The 21,964-nt window shown below is 47.9% G+C and overlaps 1 protein-coding gene across 1 annotated transcript in view; it reads right to left on the minus strand.

Annotated features, from left to right (window-relative positions):
* Nucleotides 1-1,802: 1,802 nt before the first annotated feature.
* IGSF9B (immunoglobulin superfamily member 9B) overlaps nt 1,803-21,964 on the minus strand; it is a 128,225-nt gene continuing 108,063 nt past the window's right edge. The window contains exons 19-20 of the mRNA XM_088457037.1: nt 5,681-5,787; nt 1,803-2,017 (exon numbers count right to left, since the gene is read on the minus strand). Of these exons, the coding sequence (XP_088313163.1) occupies nt 1,803-2,017; nt 5,681-5,787 (322 nt within the window). The remainder of the gene's footprint in view (nt 2,018-5,680; nt 5,788-21,964) is intronic.

Raw genomic sequence — 21,964 nt, forward strand, 5'->3', positions numbered from 1 at the left:
GTTACTGTACACCACTCTCTGCATTACTCTACACCTCTCTGCATTACTCTACACCACTCTCTGCATTACTATCTACCCCTATATTACCCTCTTCTACATTACTCTTCACCCCTCTGCAATACTGTCTATTTTACTCTCCCTTGTTCTACATTACTCATTTTACTTCAACATTCCTTTACAGCTCTCTGCATTACTCTTTATTCCTATATTATTCTTCCTAGTTCTACGTTACTCTTATACATTACTACATTGTATTATACATTACTCTCCCAACCTTTACATTGCTCCAACCTGTATCACTTTCCACACCTCTACATTACTCTCCACCCTCTACATTATTGTTATTTCTCTACGTATCTCTCCACCCTCTACATATCTAACCCACCTCTACATATCTCTCCACCCTCTACATATCTAACCCACCTCTATATTACTCTCCACCCTCTACATTATTGTAATTTCTCTACGTGTCTCTCCACCCTCTACATATCTCTCCCCCCTCTACATATCTAACCCACCTCTACATTACTCTCCGCCCTTCACATTACTCTTATTCCTCTAATTTCTTTCCACCTACTACACTACTCTCCACCCTCTGCACTACTCTCCACTCACTACACTACTCTCCACCCTCTACACTACTCTCCACCCTCTACACTACTTTCCACTCACTACACTACTCTCCACCCTCTACACTACTCTCCACTCACTACACTACTTCCACCCTCTGCACTACTCTCCACCCTGTCCAATTCTCCTCTGCCCTCTACGTTATTGTCTATACCACCCTCCATTTGTGTACATCACTCTCCACCTCTTACATTCATCACAGTCAGGTGTCAGGTTGTGTTCTGGAGAATAGCATGGGTTACCACACTACCCAACATGGGAGTGTACTGTATGGTAAAAAGCCTAGGACAACATACATTCCTTGTATGGAAGGTGTTCAGAGACACCCCTGTCCGCATAGGCCATTATGGGGTATTTTAGCATCTTGTCTTTTGAAGTCCGTACATAACAAATATTCCATGAACTAAAACAGACACCAACAATTTACTTAGAAGTATCTTGTACTACCTTTCCATGTGCTTAAGGTGTTGTACTTTATCCCGACACCAACCCCAGACCTCATAGCTAGTGACCCCTTGTCTGTCCTTAGTGACAACTCTTCAATAGAGCATTGTGTCTTCCGTCTGTAACAAAAAGGGGTACAGCCATCGCTGCGTGGAATTACAAGTAATAGTAGTAATCACTCACATGATTAGGTAGCACAAACTTCCGGGAAGTAAATTTATGTTGCCTTCAGTGGTGGTAGATTCCCCTAGATTGAACCATCTAATCATTCCATTCCTAAAGAATGAAATGTATCACACACATATAAATATTCTCCATATGTCCCTATGTCGGTAGCATAAATACATTACAAGTGAGATACTGTATATATATATATATATATATATATATATATATATATATATATTAAAGTACATGTGCAAGGCAGGTGCGCAGCTCCATAGGTACCCATCTGACATGTTCTCAGAGCTGCCACATGTGCTATAGTCACATCATACACAGTGCACAGAGCTGTGACCTACGCATGTATCCTCACATCTATAAGTCTTAACACTGTAGATTGCTCCATGCGGCAATGAGTTTACCCTCCGCACGCACACACAGGGTTGGTGAGGTAGGCAATGTACGCATGACTCGCTGCTCATGCTTTTGTGTACAGCTCTTTTCAGAGGGAGGGCAGCACCAAGAGACGGAAAGGGCCTGAAGCCCAGGCCTCTCTCCAAGGGTGGTCACAGAAGGGTGGCATGACCGCATGAGTCGTCGGGCTCGGTGCTGGTCAAAATGGCAGCCCGATCGTCAGACAGTGAACGGTGGCAGATCTCGTCCCTCAGGGCAGAGAGGCGAGAGAGGGGGTCCTGTCGCGTGGGCCGTTTCTTCCTGCGGATGCAGCGGGTGTCGGTGTACGTGGCTATGGGCGGCTGGTGGACCTGTGAGGTGGACCCATCTGATAGAGAGAAGACAATGCGCATTAACCACACACAATATTGCATTTAATAAGACATTACGCAATATATTACCAAAGCGATGCTACGTTGGATGTGACTCACTGGGCGGGAAACACGGTTGTACAGGACCTGATTCTGAGTCACACGTATCAGGACTGGGGTACCCACTTTGGGCGTCTTCAGACGCTGCAACCATGCTGGGTGCGTCTAAACACGCAACTATCGGTCGCACCGTTGAAAGTCGCACCAGCCCCATGCTAGGTGCAGATTGTTTTCGCAGAGTACGGCCTCCAATGTTATCATTTATGCATCCGAGTTTACTCCCATAGCGTACCCATAAAATGAACCAGCTTAAAACGTCCGCATACCCACCTCCCTCTCGCTTTTACGGTCAACGCCCAGGGACGCCCAATACATTTGCAAGACATTTCTGAGACCACGCATCTCGTTCTACACTGTGGACCTCATTCAGAGTCGGTCGAAGCGGCCGCACGGTCGTACACTATACTGCGCATGCGTAAAGTTCGCAATGCGCGTGCGCAAACTAGCCGCTACGATCAGAAATTTCTCTCTCCTTGAACACAGCCAGGTCGGTAGTTTGAATGACAGAATGAGGCGTTTGTGGGTGGTAACAGGGGAAAGTGCTTGAAAACGGGGGAGTGGAGATCCGAACACAGGCGTGCCTAATTATGCGAACGGCGTTTTGTGGGAGTGCATACGGTTTATGGGAGTGCATAATTAACAAAGTAGCGTCATGGCACATGTGATATGGGAGGTTTTTACACTGACATGATCGTAGAGCTTAAGAGAAGGTATGGTCAACCTTAAGCTCTACGACCAGTTCCGATGGTTGCCGATGGTCTCGATTAATCCTTATATGCCCGGAGATGACGTGCAATGCGTACGAGAAGGGGGCGTATTTTTTTGTCTTCCGACCGCTTCCTCCCCTTGGTCGGCCAGCTACCGATCTGAACTTAGGGACGCAACTTGCGAGGGAATCATTTGCATATACGGCCCCTTTTCCCGTACGACTGTGCGGCCGCTTCGACCGACTCTGAATGAGGTCCTGTGTCTCTGAGCCCACGAAAATGCAGATGCATGCGTAGTAGAAAGAAAAAAAATCACTCAACAGCGTCCGACATCGGCAGTGTGCGTCCCACTCAGAATCAGGCTCACACTGTGGTAAGATAGTGGGGGGAGATGTATCAAAACTTGGAGAGAGGTAGATTTACTAAAGCCTCTAAAACAGACAAGCGGTGATGTTGCCAATAGCAACCAATCAGATTCTAGCTTTCATTTCTCTATTGCATTCTACAAAATGATACACATAATCTGATTGGTTGCTATGGGCAATATCACCACTTGCCTCTTTAGGAGCTTTAGTAAATCTAGCCAAAAAAGTACCAACCAGCTCCTAACTCATTTTTCAAACACAGCCGGTAAAATGTCAGTTAGAAGCTGATTGGTTGGTACTTTGGGGTCTATTTACTAAGCTGTGTTAGGAGATAAAGTGAACGGTGATAAGGTACCAGCCAATCAGCTCCTAACTGCCATGTCACAGGCTGTATTTGAAAAATGGCAGTTAGGAGCTGATTGGCTGGTAACTTATCACCGTTCACTTTATCTCCTAACACAGCTTAGTAAATCAGGGCTCGACAAATCCCGGGGGCCAGGTCGCCATGGCTACCAGATATTGCTGCCTGGCTACCAGATTTTGCAGTGAGGGAGGAAGCAGATCCTCATCAGCTCTGGCAGAGATTTGTGCCTATAGTATTGCGGTGTTCATATCATGCACAGGAGTGCATGTGCTGAGTGTCGCCTGCGGTGACTGCTGTGCCTGTGTCCGTCCCGGCCTGCTCTGATCCCTGCTGTCTGTCCCAGTCTACGCTGATCCTCCTGTACGTCCCCGGCTGTCTACTGTCTCCTATCTCTGGTTGCATAGAGCTCTCCGGTAGTAGGGTCTATGCGTGGCCAAGGATTGCGGAGCGGCTTCAGAGGGATAGTGGTGTGACCACGAGGGCAGGGGGGTTCTGTTGTACTTTCTGGCACCATTGTTTTATGTGAAATGTGGTCCGTTATTACTTTGGGGTGGAGCAGAGGAACTGTGCAGAGCAGTGAGGGGGCCTCCATTTTACTGTATCCATTCAGCTGTGACCATTTTGTGGACTAGTATAGTGTGTATAACACACAGAGCTGTGCTCCTCACTCACTGCTGCAATTTGTTTTGGGGGGCGGTGGTCAGGGTCCTACAATTTCATCCTGGCTCCTAGATTTTAGAAAAATTTGTCAAGCCCTGTAGTAAATAGACCTCTTTATCTCTCTCCAAGGTTTGATACATCTCCCTCAGTACGTTATTACTTACAGTATATCACAAGATTTGACAATCTAGAAAAAAACTGACATATTACTGTAATTCTACTATGATTAGTTATACACGTTATGTATACATTTAACTACAGCATTGAAAAGTAAGGGCCAGGCGGAATTTTTCCTAGTGTGTCTGTTTATCAGGTTGTAAAACAGCTCAGTGTAACTTACAGATGTTAGTAAATAGCTGTGTTCAAGGGTGGCAACTGCATTAAAATGCCCAACAGTGATTTCTACACTTCAATATGAGCTCATGCATGTAAAAGTTTCCTGAATATTACTCACATTATACATAGCTAGGTAAGTACACATTTAAAACTAAAGAAAACCCAACATTTTATTGAAGCTTCGACCATTAAGATCAACGCCTCTAGTCTAGCAGAATAAAATTGGAATACATTGCAAGGTGTATTATGCTGAATAAAGCAGAGGGGCACTATACCTGCTGCGGATACATTATTCAAAATGTAAATTATTTTCTTTAAAGGTGTGCAGTACCATCTTATATCCTCAGGTGGCACTGTTGGTTTACCAATCTATGTAGAATTTTTGGACGGCACCCATACCTACAAATAAATAGCATTACAATCATAGCACTGGTTGTGATACGTCTGCGCCTATTCGGTTTACACTGTAAACCTGAGAAACCTTCTGTAACAGCAAACAGGATTACGGAGGTGCCATCTTGAAACGTTCAGTGGGATATGTTCTGGAAATTTTATAAATGGGTCGTTTTTTTTTTCTTCTAACAAACTCAGAGGTTTAAAGATCCAGACTCTGGACCGAAACATCCTCATGTTCTATGCTATACAATATTCTCAGCTGTATACCTGAGGAATTTATCGGCGATGGACTTGTGGGTATCACGGGTGATACAACTTTACAGCTCTCTCACAAGACACCCCAAAAAAGACTGACAAAACAAGTGGAAAAATGGGCAGGAGAACTACAGAGGGAACGTCTCCATGATTTTAAATATTTCTTCTAGCTCAATGCCTGCTTTGGGATGACTAGGGGAAGATGTATCCAAGCCTTGGAGAGAGATGGAGACGTTCTCCAGAGCAACCAATCAACTTCTAGCTGTCATTAATCTTGCACAGTCTTTGAAATGACAGCTAGAAGCTGATTGGTTGGTATAGATGACTACTCCACTTTAACTCTCTCCAAGACCTGATACATCTACAAACTCTAAGGCCTTTTCCATTCATAGCAGTGCGTCAATCACATCATGACAAGGGGTATATGAATGGGCGAAAACGTTTCCGTGGTTTGTGTCGGGGGTCTACGTCTCTTACCGGAGTGCTTCCTGGATTTAGATCTGCTCTTGGTGGATTTTTTGGACATGTGATCGCGGATGTCTCTCACAACTTCCGACCTCTCAGGTACAGCAGCTAACCCAAGCCTGCAGAGGAGAGGAAATGGAGATTAGGGCTTGGTGTGAAACAGATAAACATATTAGAAGCCATGGTTGTACTCTCTGCCAGGCGCCACTTGCAAAGCATGCTGGAAGTTGTAGTTTATATACAGCTAGAGGGTGCCTCAAGAATATAGCGTGCACTGAACCCAATAACGCAACAGCAGGATTTTGTGACTGGTAACCTTAATGTTACCGTCACATACGCACAGGGAAGGCAGACGCTCTGTGAGCTACTGTGATGGGATTGTGAGCTGATTCAGTGTCATGCATGATGGTTCATCTGCCTCACTGGGTGCAAGCAACAGGCCCCCATTAATGTCATATAAAGTAATACAGGCAGTATTCTTGACGTACACTTTATAATCTATGGTACTAAGTAATGAGAATTGCACTATATGGGTTTGATTCAGAGACGGGAGCAAAGCAAAAAAAACCTTAGCAAATTTATATATCTACTGAAGGAGGGGGAGATTCACAATGTGCAGACAGAATTAGAGTTGGGAGGGGCCTGTACTAAATTGTAATGTAAAAACAAAACCGCCCAGTATTGTGGGCTCCATACAAAAGCAGCCGGTGTTTACCCTGCATGCAAACAGAATAAATGTATCTGTACCTCTTGCATCGCAGCATGGTTGGTTCTGGTGCAAAGTTGCACCTTTTTTAATTTTTTTGCTATCCTTCCAAATCTGAATCAGCTCCTGTACTGTATCATTTTACAACCTATTTTGACTAAAGTCTCCAGCAGATCCCTTACCATGAAATATATCATAGTATTGTGGATTTGTAAAGCTGCATACACACACAACGATTTAGTAAATGAACGATTCTAGTAAATGATTTTCATTCATTTTTTCAAGGGAAAAATTAACGACAATCGTTTACTAAAATCGTTCATTTACTAAATGTAATGAACGATTTTTTTGAACTACAAACGATTTTTGCATATTCCCTTACCGAAAATCGTTGAGTTGGTCAGTCTGACTGAACTACAAACTACAAATGTGAACGGGCATGAACGATAATTGTTCTTTGTTTTAACTCAAAAAGTGAACAATTTTTTCAACGATTGAACGATATCGTTATTGATAATCGTTCAAAAAAATCGTTGTGTGTGTATGCACCTTAAGTAATAGTACTAATGGCTTACATTCCAATATGCAATATTACCAAGCAAAGTGTGGGGGGGGGGGGGTCCACTTCAGATTGTGTCCGTGGAATCAACAGATTTGCCGCGTTTCACGTCACAGTCGCTGTCTCTGAACCAGAGCCAATCTATCTGTGCAATAGCCCTATAGCCTGGCTGGCAGGGGACGGGACTGGGTAACCAACAGAGCACCACCGAATCATTACCATTCAGTGGCAGCAAACATCGGAATGCCACCATCGAATGGTAAAACCACTACCATCACAAGAAAAACATTGATGGATGCAAACAATGACCATCGATGTCCATTCCTACTCTGTCGGAGGCTGTACATAACTATAGCAGTGCTGTTGTGTCATTGTGTACGCCTTTTACGATAAGTAAAACTCAGCACAAGTGTCCACAATAATCTAAATGGCTTCTTTATACAGCCCCAGGGGCTCATGTTTCATGGGACAGTGGGGTCACTCACTCCATCCTGGCAGCTGGACGAGAAATGGATCTTGATCTCAGTAGCTCTTGGACGAAACTGCTGGGGCCTCTGCGATCCACTTTTTATAAAAATATATTTCCTTACCCCATATGTTTAAGGACCATAACAGAATAAATCTAAATGTTTATGTTGGGGAACAACTGACAAGTACAGCAGGACTGCTTCCACCCATATCAGAGGAAGTACCATGGCTTAGTCTTTTTTTCTATAACGTATGGTATTTTCCAGGCAGGCTGAATCGGAGATACATGATTGTAATGTGCCACTGTACAGGTTGACCTGCATGTATGTACGGGCGATGTCGGAAGCGACCAGCGGCCACGCGCATCGCTGGTCGCTTACGACCAAGACATGCCTGATGCATGCGCGATTTGCAAGAGATTGCACGATAACGATGTGGGCATCGTGCAATCGCTTGGTTAAATCGCTAAGTGGGTACCCCCCTTAACAGTGCCTGGAGCCCCCATCTTTACAGCTCTGGGCATTAAATTGCAAGCTCTTTGAGTTAGAGAACATCATCGTTACCATTTCCCTTACATTACCACTTCTGTCTATAATTAGTAGCTGTGTAAAGTGCTGTGTATATTATATGCACTATATCAATGGTGCACACAACACGCAGCCATTGCCTAATTAGTGTGTCTAGAGTTCTCATTACTTCCACAAATTCTGATGCAGCTGGGGCCGGATTCCCTGCAAATTGAGCTGTTTGGTCAGAAGACACTGGGCCTGATTCAGAGCCGCTCGTAAGCGGCCGTTCGTTCGTTCCAAGCGATGTTTGCCCAACTGCGCATGCGTACGGATCGTAATACGCATGCGCGAACCAGTCAGTGCGGCCGAAAATCGTTTGTTCGCTAAATAGCGAATGCCTGCTATTTTGAGTGACAGGAGGAGGCGTATGTGGGTGGTAACAGGGGAAGGTGCTTGAAAACGGGGAGTGGAGATCAGAACGCAGGCGTGCTTAAAGGTCAAAACGGGCGTTTTACGGGTGTGCATAATTAATATAGCAGCGTCATTGACCATGTCACTGGGTTATTTTATAGTCAGAACTGCTCGCAAGATTGTGGTAGGAAAAACCAACCACAAGAATAGCGAGCAGTTCATACGCTGGTCGATGTACTCGATTAATCTAATAAATAGCGGACATGACGTAGGATGCGAGCGGCCAGGGGGTGTAGTTATCCAAAAAACGACCGCAAGATTTGTTCGCTCGTTCAGACATGGAGGAGTGAACAGACCGCAAAGAGTGAACGGTTCATTTGAATAGCCACCCTCTTTTCCTGAACGTCCGTCCGCAAATAGCGTCCGGCTCTGAATCAGGCCCTCTGAACGGAATTCACAACAAAGATCTTCCAGAATATGATCATATGGCAAATTCACGATTATATTTTTTGGTGATTTATCTTTAGGAATATAAATTGTGAAGCACGATGACCATAACTAACACATTCCTTCAAAATGTACGTTTTTACGTGTAAATGAAAAGTGTTTTTTTTTTGAGGTGTGGACCTTAATGTGACTCAAAACCCCTTTTAAAAAAAACCCTTCACTAACACTTACTACAGACGTGTCTTGATACACCTAGCCTAAACATGCCACGTGGCACGAGATGCCTGGCGTGAATGAGCCGCCAGGTTCCAGGCAAATTTGGTAGCGCCGGGAGTCTTTTTGAATTTTTTTTTTCTACCAAAAATGCATCTTAGTCGAAATGGGACTAGGACGCACCAGGAGACTGCGCTGATTCATTCGATATGCGTCACTTGTAGATCTGTGTGCGACTGAGTCTGTATACGAAGCACAATAAAAAAATTGTCGTGGAAAAAAAGCTGCGCCCGTACATTGTAGCACTTTGTGTGAAGATTAAGAGACTCAGTTGCAAAGATATACAAGTGCCGCATATCAAATTAATCAGCGCAGTCTCCTGGTGCCTACTAGTCACACTTCGAAGAAGATGCAATTTCAGCAAATAAATAAGATGCAAAAACGAAGCCTAGCTCTATCAGTCACCCGGGACCTGGCGCACCGAGTGGGGCCGTTTGGCGCAACTTCAGCAATGATGTATGAGGGCACATCTGTAAGAATATTATATTTTTATTCATGTTCTCCAGTTAGACTGCCGGTAGGTGGCATGCGAGTGACAAAGCTCTTCTCATCTGTCACGTCTGTGAATTGCGCCCAGTGAATATATCACGTTCCATAACAGCAGTAATGTTACAGGTGTCCTGGTCTGAGAAAATCACAAGATGTCCTCCATAACCGGATGAATAAAAACAGGGTATGTCAGTATTGGCGCTCACCCGCCTGCGACTTTTTATAAATGCTACCACAAAGTCCCTCCCCGTCATCCGTATGCGACTTTTTGTACTGTCAGCGTCTGTGGAGGCTATAATGCCACCTGGGGCATCTTTAGATGCCATCATGAATCGCACCATCGAAACACGAACCAGTCCTATGGCAGGTGCAGAGTATGCCCACAAAGTGAACGACTGAGTATCTGTGTATACTGTACAAATACTTCAGGCACACGCCAGCGACAATCCCCAACACGCCCGTAAACTAGACGATCTGCGTGCATACACATAGTCACCCCCCCTTCCCCACCCAGGAACACCCAGCAAATTTCTCGTACCTTGGGTCTCCATTACAACAGCGTTTATGTGACGGTTATCACCGCAGCAGTAATTGTTAGGAACAATTAAGATAATAATATATAATATGAGATATGGTAAGAACTTACCCTTGTTATCTCTATTTCTACGAAGTCCATAGGGTTCCACAGGATACCTTGGGTATAGGTGTGACGTCAGTCGCTGGGCACCATAGAGTTAAGCTTTTCAGCCTCCCAGGATGCACTAGGGTCCCCCTCCTATACCCCGCCCCCGAGCCAAGGCACCTCAGTTAGTTATCAAGCCATAGGCCGGAGGAGGAGAAGGAAGAGAGAGAAAAAAGATCTGGACACATACAAGAATCACATTCTCACCAGAGGGAGACGGAAAACCGGTGACCAGAGCAAAGCCCATCTGCAGCACAGGTGCGACAGGGCGGGAGTCCTGTGGAACCCTATGGACTTCGTAGAAATAGAGATAACAAGGGTAAGTTCTTACCATATCTCATATTTTCTACTTCAGGGTCCATAGGGTATCCACAGGATACCTTGGGGATGTCCCAAAGCAGTATCCTTTAAGGGTGGGGACGCTCCTGTGCAGAAAGGAGAATCCGCCGCCCGAAGGAAGCATCCTGAGAGGCGAAGGTGTCAAACCTGTAATACCTCACGAAGGTATGGACAGAGGACCACGTAGCAGCCTTGCAGATCTGAACTGCCGAGGCACCACGTCGAGCTGCCTACGAAGGACCCACAGACCTAGTGGAATGAGCCTTCAGAGAAGGAGGGACCGGTAGGCCTTCATGAAGATAAGCTTCAGAAATAGCCATACGGATCCAGGCTGCCAAAGTTTGCTTTGAAGCAGGCCAACCCTTTTTACGGAAGCCATAGAGGACAAACAAAGCGTCCGACTTCCTAAACGAAGAAGTGCGGTCCACATAAGTCCTTAAGGCCCGCACAACATCCAAAGAGGCCTCACCCACGGAAAGACCCGGTGAGTTAAAGGCCGGAACAACTATTTCCTCGTTAACATGAAACTGGGAAACAACTTTGGGAAGAAACTCGGGCCGAGTGCGGAGCACTGCCCTGTTCCCATGAAAAACCAAGAAAGGGGGTCTACAAGAAAGAGCCCCTAACTCAGAAACACGTCTGGTCGAAGCAATGGCCAGAAGGAAAACAGTCTTAGCTGTTAGCCATTTAAGATCCACTGAGCCCAGTGGTTCAAACGGCGGTCCTTGGAGAGCCCTCAGGACCACAGCCAAATCCCAAGGCGCCACAGGTGGAACAAAAGGTGGCTGAATGCGGAGAACACCCTGCATAAAGGTGCGCACATCCGTGATTGTAGCAATCCTACGGTGAAACCAGACAGATAGGGCCGAAACCTGTACCTTCAAAGAAGCAAGGCGAAGCCCATGATCTAGTCCCGCTTGCAGGAAGGCGAGAATCCGAGACAGACGAAACTCCCGCGGTGCATAACCTCTTGGTCGACACCACTGGAAGAACGTATGCCACACGCGATGGTATATCCTCGCGGAAGACGGTTTCCGAGCTCGTAACATGGTACGCACCACAGAGCTGGAAAACCCCCGGGACCTCAGCATGGCCGTCTCAACAGCCACGCCGTCAAAGACAGCCGAGTCAGGTCTGGGTGAAGGCAAGGACCCTGAGACAGAAGGTCCGGTCGTAGCGGCAACCGCAGAGGACTGTCCACGGACAGACCCTGAAGGTCTGAGAACCAGTGCCGTCTGGGCCACGCGGGAGCTATCAACAGGAGTGTCCCTCCTTCCTGTTTGAATTTCCGGATTACCCGTGGAAGAAGGGAGACCGGAGGGAACAGGTATGCGAACCGGAACGTCCACCGGACGGACAGAGCATCCACCAGAGACGCCCCTTCGTCTCTTGTGCGAGACCCGTACACCGGCAACTTGTTGTTGTGCCGGGACGCCATGAGGTCGATTTCTGGAAGACCCCACCTGTCCACCAGTAGTTGAAAAGCGTCCGGGTGCAGGGACCATTCCCCCGGATGAACGTCCTGGCGACTTAGAAAGTCCGCCTCCCAATTTAGCACTCCCGGGATGAAGACCGCTGATATGGCCGGAAGATTGCGCTCCGCCCAAACCAGGATCCGAGAGACCTCTACGAGAGCCGCCCGACTGCGAGTTCCTCCTTGCCTGTTTATGTAGGCCACGGTGGTAGCGTTGTCCGACTGGACCTGCACCGGGCGACCCTGGAGAAACCGCTGTGCCTGCTGGAGAGCATTGAAGACCGCACGGAGTTCCAAGATATTTATTGGAAGCTCCGCTTCTGTCGGCGTCCACCTGCCCTGGAACAAGTGTAGACCCGAAACTGCTCCCCAGCCCCGAAGACTGGCGTCCGTTGTCAACAGGACCCAATTTGGAACCCAGAACGGACGTCCCTTGTTGAGGTGGGTCGTCTGTAACCACCACGCAAGGGACAGGCGAACCTCCGGGGTGAGCATAATCGTCCGGAACTTCAGAGACTGAGGCAGCCCGTTCCACTTGGACAGGATCAAGTGCTGCAGAGGTCTGGAGTGAAACTGGGCGTATTCCACCATGTCGAACACCGACACCATGGAGCCCAGTAACCTCATCGCCGAGTGTAAGGACACCCGGCGGCTGTGCAGACAACTGCGCACCCTTGACTGTAAAGCGTCCTTAGTATGGAGAGGTTCCTGATCGTAAGGATCCAGAATCTCCCCATCATCAGACGTCCCTTCGTCATCCTCATAAGGAGCGGACAGAGACGCCACCGGCCTTTTATGAGGCCGCATCACAGACTCCCCTTGCAACACATCCGACAAGTGCTGTACAGAACTCGTCAGGGAGTTAACCCACGCTGGCTCCTGAGAACCCGGGAGCGGGGAAATAGGGAGACTGTGGGGTACCACCAATTGTCGTGGGAACCCCTGCATGGGTGACGACACCACAGACTGCTGGAACAAACCCATCGGAGTAAACGCGGGCTGCGGAGCTAACTGACCCACTAAAGCTGTTAACGCCTGAGCGAAACAAGCCCAGGGCGGCTCCTGTACCGGTGCTGTAACCGTAATAGGCCGCGCCATGGACAAACACTGCCGGCAAAGGCCCTCCGCGCTACCCTCCCCCTCCGCTAACGGTACTTTGCACGTGGTACACTGTAGCCGGAGGGGAAAATCACTTTCAGACATGATGGCACCACGTATGTGACCTCTCTCACCAATTAAGTATTAAATAGGCGAGAGACCACCCTGCAGCACCGCACCGCAAGGGCTTTAGCAGAAAGAACAGGGACAGTAATAAAGCTGACAGTTTAGAGAAGAAAAGTTACAGGCAGCGCTAGCACAGTCACATACAATGCAGAGAAATAACAATTCCTGCACTAACAGCGCTGATCACTCAACTACACAGACACAGGGCCTGGTAGGACACAGCGCTGCATACACAGACCTGAGCCACAGCGGAGAGGTATGCGGGGGGACCCAGACCACGATGCTTCCGTCCAGCGCTTCCAGCAGCGTTCACCATGCGTTCTGAGAAGATGGCCGCCGAGGAGCAGAGAGGAGGCTGGCCTGGGGGAGGAGCGCTGCCACAGGACCAGTCGGCAGCATGCAGAGAGGGCTGTGTGCAGCGGGGGAGGCGCCGGCTGTGAGACAGGGAAGGCGCGCTCCCCTGGCATGCATTTAACCCCTGGGACGCCGCAGCGCTACCGCTCTGCTGCGGTCCGCTGTCCCAGGGGGTAGTGGAAAGCGCAGGTTGGTCGCCTGGCTCCACGCTGCAGCCAGTCCCCAGGTAGCCCCCTGCCTGGGGACTTAGGACCATGTGACCAGCGGGGACCCACCGCGGGACCCCGCTGCTTACCTTTGTCCCCCTTGGATCCGGCCATGGTCCGGAACATCTGGGGTCACCGCTAGCTGTGACCCCAGATGCTCACCAGCATCCCCGGATCGGTACCGGCGTTCTGGTACCGGCGGGGGTGTAGGGAAGACAGCATGGACGTCAGGACTGACTGTCCATGCTGTACATCCAGATGTGCAGCCACAGCTGCACTGAAGAAAGCTTCAGGGGCTCTTCTAGCCCCCCACTCCGACAGGTGCACCCGACGCCGGCCGGGCACCAAACTAAACTGAGGTGCCTTGGCTCGGGGGCGGGGTATAGGAGGGGGACCCTAGTGCATCCTGGGAGGCTGAAAAGCTTAACTCTATGGTGCCCAGCGACTGACGTCACACCTATACCCAAGGTATCCTGTGGATACCCTATGGACCCTGAAGTAGAAAAAAGAGCGCAAAGTCCTAATGATACCATCATTTGAAAATATGTTAGTGAGTGGATGTGTCCTGCAATATCCAATAGGGATTTGTGATTATCCACCAATAAATTGAACTACACGTAACGTGACAGAAATATATGAAATAATTGCCTTATATCATACTTGGAGATTGGGACGTGAACCTACACAAAATCGTCAGACAGTAAATTACAACTTTGCATCCAATGAGACCGTAGAGGAGACACAGAGACAGGCGGACAGTGAGCTGGGTACTACCTACAACCCTTCCATGACAACCACTTGCAAGATGTCTGCTATCAGCGAATACTGGGCCCGATTCAGCAAGGGTCGCTATTGTGATCGCAGTCGCAATGACGCACGCAGTTCGACTGCGATCGCTATGCCGCCGCACTACATAAGGACGCCCACTTTACCTTACACACATCCGTAATGTTTAGCGAGGCTGCGAAACCATCGGTACCATCGCAGCCTCACGCACACTTGCAGGGCATCGAAGTGGATCATTTATGCACGCCTGCGTTCCTCCAACCGCCCCTTACCGTCACCACCCACAAACGGCACTTCCTGTCAATCACTCTGCGATGGGTCTGCGTAGTCACAGAGATCGCAGTGGCCTTTTCGCGCACCGCGATGCATACACAGTACGCAACAATCGGCCGATTGCGTGCGTATAAGAGACTGCGATCCAAGCTGCATCAGGCCCACTGTCCCACACATGTAATCCTCCATTATCACTGTGCATATAAGTTATAACCCAGAACCAGAAGAAGAATTTGTTAGGACAGGTCTCTGTACGAATAGGCAGACACTCAATAGAATAAGAACAAACAGAAGACACTTAAAAAAAAAAAAAAGAGAGACACGTTATTGTTTAGAGTGACAGACAAAAAAAAGAGGAGGTACTTCACTACAGGCCGGGAATTAAGGGGATGTCACCCTGGAAGCACCAGCGAGTAGTGCTGGGATGGATCACTGTATGAGGGTATCACCATGACGGGAAGGGAGGAAGACGGAGGGGGAGGTTGCTACAGCCACAGCATAAGGACAAAGCTTTATCATGCACATGAGTTGCATGGTCTCCTTTAAAGGGGAACCCGCTCAGCACCATCCCAAAAAAAAAGGAGGTCTCATGTCAAACCGCCTCTTTATTCAAAGCTTACGGTAGAGCCACCACCTACACACAGTGGAGGCAGCCATTTTGTGGGATGAACATATTTTCTTGGCCATCAAACCATGAGGTGTTGTAGGGGAAGCCATTTTGTGTGTGGAGTATTTTATAGGACTATGCAGCAGTCTTTATGTCAGCACGTGCACGGATGGACAGGCTGCTTGTTTAGCCCAGAAAATGGCGCCACCATTGTCTGTAGGCGTCGGAGCTGTTTTGATAAGATTGTTCCGTGATATCGACATGTTATAGAAAAGGTGGCACAGCCGTATAAGCGCAGCTTGTATGCATACAGTGCGAGTGTGCTGAAATCCGCCCTGCATAGTTATAACGCCTGGCGTTAGTCAGGTCCTGTGCTATGAACATACATAGATGCTGCTCAGCTAAGAAATGCCGCCTCACCCGAGATTCGTTAGACAGCATACAGCTATATTATACAGATGTGTCCACATACATTTAGCCTCCTTGCGCGTTTGCGACTTTGTAGAACCGAGCGTCTCTTTGTACGACTTTTCCCCTTAAAATGCTTCATATTCGCTAAGCGAATATGACGCACAAGCAGCTTCTGCTGATTAAAATGATATGCGACACGCCTACATTCTGTGACACGCTACGTTACAGTGTCACAACCGCGTAGATTGTAACGTAGCATTTCGCATGCAGATACACCCGCAGTCGCACACAGAATATAGGCGTGTCGCATATCATTTCAATCAGCATAAGATGCCTGTGCGTCCTATTGGCATCGCTTTGTGAATAAAATACATTTTACTGGAGAAAGTTGCACAAAAAGACGCTTAGCGCTACTGTGTCGCACAACGGTCACGCATCATGTGTAACGTGACTTGTACTGCACGGAGGACAGATCTATGTGACACATCTGTATATCTGTGGCCCCGAGTAAATTAGTAGGGACTCCACGTATAATCTATATGTCTTTTTAATGTAGTGTCTACGGTTTCAATGCTCTGAAAAGTGATAAACCACTAACCAATCAGCTCCCAACTGTCATTTTGCAAACACAGCCTGTAACATGACAGTTGGGAGCTGAGTGGCTGGTCGTTTATCACTCTCCACTTTATCACTTTTCAGAGCTTAGTACTTCTCTCCCAGGGGCAGATGTACTAAGCCCTTGAGAGGGATAAAGTACCAACCAATCAGCTCCTAGGTGTCATTTTTTTCAAACACAGCCTGTAAAAGGCCATTTAACAGCTGATTGGTTGATACTTTATCTCTCTCCACGACTTACACCTCCGCCATATTATTTTAGTTTACTGGTGTGAAGTGGACTATAGTAAATGCTCTAGCGGAAGGGGTCATTTTCCTGTCTAAGTGTCATGGTATAATCAGGTACTTGTCCAAAGCTGGAATCCCTGTTCACACTCGCAGCTTTGTGGTGTGCTTAGGGTGCCGACACTAAACGGCCACTTTCTCTGTATGAGGTGACGCGGTGAACCCACTAGATATGCTTTATTGCCATTTTCAGGCTAAATTGCTCTGAGCTGAATGCTCTGTTCCCCTTTAAAGCAGGCGCTGGGATTAGTAAACAGAGGGAAAGGACCTCCCATGTTTTCCCACCCTCCAGGAGCCCACCCCACACTTCCCTCTTCCCCCTTCGGACATGGATCACCCTTACCTATTGGACGGAGGAGTTCATGACGTCAACACTGCTCAGATAGCTGAGATCAATCAGAAACAGACACAGTTACTAAGGGCAGAGCGGTGGAGGGTGAGGCGAGCTGGAGTTGGGGGGTGAACATGCCACTTGGAAGTGCCCACATACATAGCAGACCTGATACGCCTATCCATCTAAAACACCCTGGAGGTAGCGCCGGTATTCTAACCATGTGCATAGACCACGCTAACGTCCATTATCGTTCTTACATTTGCACTTTGATCCTTCATGGTTATCTAACGGAGAATGTGTCTAAAACTGCCAGGTACACGGTATTCCGCTCATCACAGTCGGAGCGTTCCACATAACAGGTATTGTCACGTTTTATGTTCTTTTGCTTAAAAGAAGATTTTTGTGATTTAAAGAAAAAAAAAAAAAAAGAAACACAAAACATCCGGTCACATTGGTAAAAAGCCATTGCCACGTTACTGAGAGACTGACGGTACGGACATGACACAATATATTATAGTCCACTTATCCAAAATAATGTGCTCCGCTTGGTACAGGGTTTCCCAAACCTGGTCCTCAAGACGCAGAAACAGTCCTGGTTTTAAGGATAGCAACACTAGAGCACAGGTGACTCAGGGCCTGATTCAGACACGTTCGCCATCCGCGTACGCTCGCTGGATGCGTATGCAAAATTGTCAAAGTGACACCACGGGAAGTGAACGCTCGCCAAGGCATAAGCACGCCCACCATGTCTTAGCGAGCGGCCACTTTGTTTGAGCGTACGCCCAATCGCACAGGCAGAACTGCCCACCAGCAACACGTCATCTCCAGGAAGTGTATTAAAACATTGGTACATCGAGCACCATCGGATGTGAACGCAGTGCTTGAGATAGCTTTACCCTGCCGCAAGCATTGCGAGGAAATCAGTGTAAAAAAAAGGCAAGTGACGTGTACTATGACGCTGCCTGTTAATTATGCGCACCTCTAAAACGGCGTTGAGACACCCAGGCACGCCTGCGATCGCATCTCCAACCCCCCCGTTATTAGTATCCTGCCCCTGTTACCACCCACAAACAGCCACTCCTGTCACTCATTACCCTGGGCTGCCTTTGCTGGGCGAGCGAGAGGGTTGCGATCGCAGTGTGTACGTAGAACATCGGGCTGCTTACGAACGCACAGCGCGAGCGAGCGGCTCTGAATCAGACCCTCAATTAGTGCCTATGGGCCTAATTCAGCAGTTCTGCTGAACACAGATCTGACAGGCGCCAGACCCGTTCTGCGCATGAGCAGAATGGGTCTGTGAGCCCGCATGTAACCTGTCAGTGAATGATAGTCTGCTGCCGTTTGGGGGCGGCGATGGCCTCCGTTTCCTGAAACGGAGGCGCTACGTTGCCTTTTGGGGGGGAGGGAAGAGGCCAGGATCTCTGTCGGCTGACGGAGATTTCCTAGGCCTCTCCCTCGCAGCTGCGATGGACGGGTGCATGACCTCACGGGTCACCTTTGCCAGGCGATGGTCTGCAGAGTATCCGATGCTGCGTTGGACAATGCAGATGGGATACGTAATGCAGCAGGGGGCGGGATACCTCCTGCTGCGTTACCGTATCAGCACAGACTTAGCTGAGCTATTCCGTCTGAAGCTGAATCAGGCCCTAAGCCTTGGAGAGAGAAAAAGTGGACGGAGATAAAGTACCAGCCAATCAGCTCCTAGCTGTCATTTTTCGAACACAGCCTGTGACATGGCAGTTAGGAGCTGATAGGCTGGTACTTTATCTGAGTTTCATTTATCTCCACCCAAGGCTTAGTAAATAGGCCCCTCAGTTATTTCGATTTATCCATCTGTGCTCAAGCAGGGATATCCTTAAAACCTGGGCTGCTAGGTGCGACTTGAAGACCGAGGTTGGCAAACACTGATTAGAACACCTTTGTGCAGCTTGTGTATAATATGAAATGGCAATGTGTGCTCTTATTGTCATGTGTGTTGTATTTATATAGTTTATGCTGTATTTGTACTACAGATCATTCCCATGCACTGCCCACTAGGGGGAGATTTATCAAACCTTGGAGAGATAATGTTTCAACCAATCCACTTCTGTCATTTTCAACACAGCCTGTATAATGACAGTTAGGAGTTCAGTGATTGGTACTTTATCGCTCTCCAATGTTTGATACATCTCCCCCTTTGTGGCATTTCACTGCCAGAATCCCGTTTTTTTGCCGTGTAGATGAGCCGCGGTACTGTAGCACGATCTCACACAAATAAACATCACCAGGTTTATTAGTAGAACATCATTTATTTGTCCATTATCTCTGCCTGTATGTACAAGACGCCTCCCCTATAACAATCTCAGCACAAACTGCAGGTAATGCACAAAACTCGGCAGGGTATGTAATGGATTTACTCATCTCGAAGACAAATGAGCTAATTAGAGACACAGCTGCCCAGTATACCTACAAAACCTGAACTATATAGTCTATGCATTAACAATGACAAAGCACAACGATGAAGGCTAAAGCATGACATTTTTTTTTTTTTTGTATATCAGTATATATAAAAAAAATTTTTTCCCACAATAAATGCCCCAGTTGTGCCGCGGGCATACTCAAGACGTGTGCACAAAATGCTGACGGTGTTTTCCATTGAAGGTGTTATCTATACATTGTTCATCTCAGGAGACTGGTGGGAAAGTACGAGCCCCTGTAAGAATGAAAACCACTTCGGAAAGCACAAAAAAAAAAAAAAAAAAAGTTTATTAAAATGTGACAGAAAATGTATTTCACAGCAGGTGGATCCAGAATACGGACATCCGCTGTGATCATGTCTGCAACTCATCATCAGGAAATGATCACCACACATTGGAACGCCGTTCCTTTTTATTATTGCACTTTGCCCTGAAAAATGTGGCCCAAGAGTTTACTACAGCAATTTCAAATTGGTTTCTCTCTAGTGAATCAGCTAAACTTAGCTTCACAGAGCAATATTTGGCACAAACAAACTATGTAGTGTTCATTCTAGCACCCTACATCTGTCACAACCTGTGCAGTTCCTCTTTCCTGCCTGGGGTGTCTCTCTCTGCTCTGGTGCTTGTAGCACACTCTGGTCTGTATCTCAGCAGTTTGTTGCAGCAGCTGAGTGTGCTAGAACCACCAGAGCAGAGAGCGACAGCCCAAGCGGGAAAGAGGAACTGCACAGATTGTGACAGGTGCAGGGGGCTAGAATGAACATTTGACAAATGGCTTCTCTTTTGGATCTGTACTCATTCAACTATAAATTAGCCTATTGGTTACAACGGACCTGTGTTTCTCACTTGACTTTATATAAGCGCCATGTGTGTGTTTTGGCACCGAAATGTGAATTGGTTACACAGCCTCATTACCTCTGTTGGGTATCCATCGGCTGGGCTGAAAACATTAATAATGCCCGTTTCACACCGACAACCCGGGTATATAGACTATGTGTGCAAGGGATATAAGTTGTCTAATACCCCTTTTACACCAAAGTCCTGGGTCTGACCCGGGATTTGGAACACGTTTCCAACCCAGATCAGACTCAGGGCCTGATTCAGAGCCGGACGCTCTGACCAGAGCGCTCGCTCTGAATAAGGGCCCTCCTACCTAATATTGGAGCGGCCTCCTGGCCGCTCACATAGCTGTGAGTGACCACCCACAGCATATGCGAGCGGCCAAAAAGATGGTCGCGATGGTCAAGACCACCACGACCATCGGGCTTGCGACGAGACCCTGCGGTAGGGTCTCGCTGCCGCAAGCCCAGGAGTGCTTTTGGCTCTATCAGAGCCAAAATCACTCCCACTGACATCACTAGTGATGTCAGTGGGGCCACACCCAGACGGTAGGCGTTCCCATGGGAACGCCTCCGTCTGGGCAGCAACGCCCCCGGCACGCCCACCAAAGGGGGCATGCTGTCACTCACCATCGACAGCACGCCCCCTTTGATGCGAGACCCATAACGACGGCTTGGCCGTCGCTATGCGGGTCTCGCGCATGCGCACGACGGAGCTCCCTCCGTCGTGCGCATGCGCAGTAGGGCACCATCAACCCGCTTGCGAGCGCTCAGCACTCGCGAGCGGGTCTGAGTCAGGCCCTCAGGACAGACCCCCTTTTATACCGCGGCGTTGCACCGTTCACACCAGAGCCGGGTCAGCACTGACCCGGCTCTCCAGCGCAGGTCAGCAGCGATTCTTACCCTCCCTCCCCCTCCGTAACCCCTTTACCATAGTTTGCAGCGGTCCGGAGGCAGGGAGGGCGGGTGGGGTGAGCTGCTTCGTTCTGGTCGGCCTGGTAATGGACTGAAGCCAGCCAATCCGGCGGCATAATGCAGGGTGACACGGGAACGACCCGTTCACGTGTATCAACCCGGGATTTTTAAGTCGGTGTAAAAGGGGTATTAGTCTCTGGAAGAACTGCCCTGGCTGCATGTTTGGCACTGTACTTTTTTTATTTATCAATATCTCTACAATTCCGCTGAACCCTGCGGGTAATTTATTATTCAGAATAGCAAACACAGTATATTAAGATTTCATGGTATGCTCTCGTGTTTTGTATTCGCCAATTGTTATAATGTTTTATATGGTCATGTATTTATTCTTAAAAGTTACACATTTGTTGCAAAACATAATTAGTATATAATGGACCAGTCCCGGTTTAGGTCATCTGTGTCCGTATACCTGCAGCATAACACTCAGTAAGTGGCAATGTTTTTTTTAGCAATATAGAAAAATAAAGTGTCAGAGAACATAGAAAACATTTGTCATTTTTATCTTAAAACTATTCCCGGATATCTGATTTCTTCTGTCTATACAAGTGCTAAAAGCCTATGGTTCTGTATATTT

Source organism: Taudactylus pleione, unplaced genomic scaffold, assembly GCF_031769625.1.
Source record: "Taudactylus pleione unplaced genomic scaffold, aTauple2 ptg000734l, whole genome shotgun sequence".
Taxonomy (NCBI): Eukaryota; Metazoa; Chordata; class Amphibia; order Anura; family Myobatrachidae; genus Taudactylus; species Taudactylus pleione.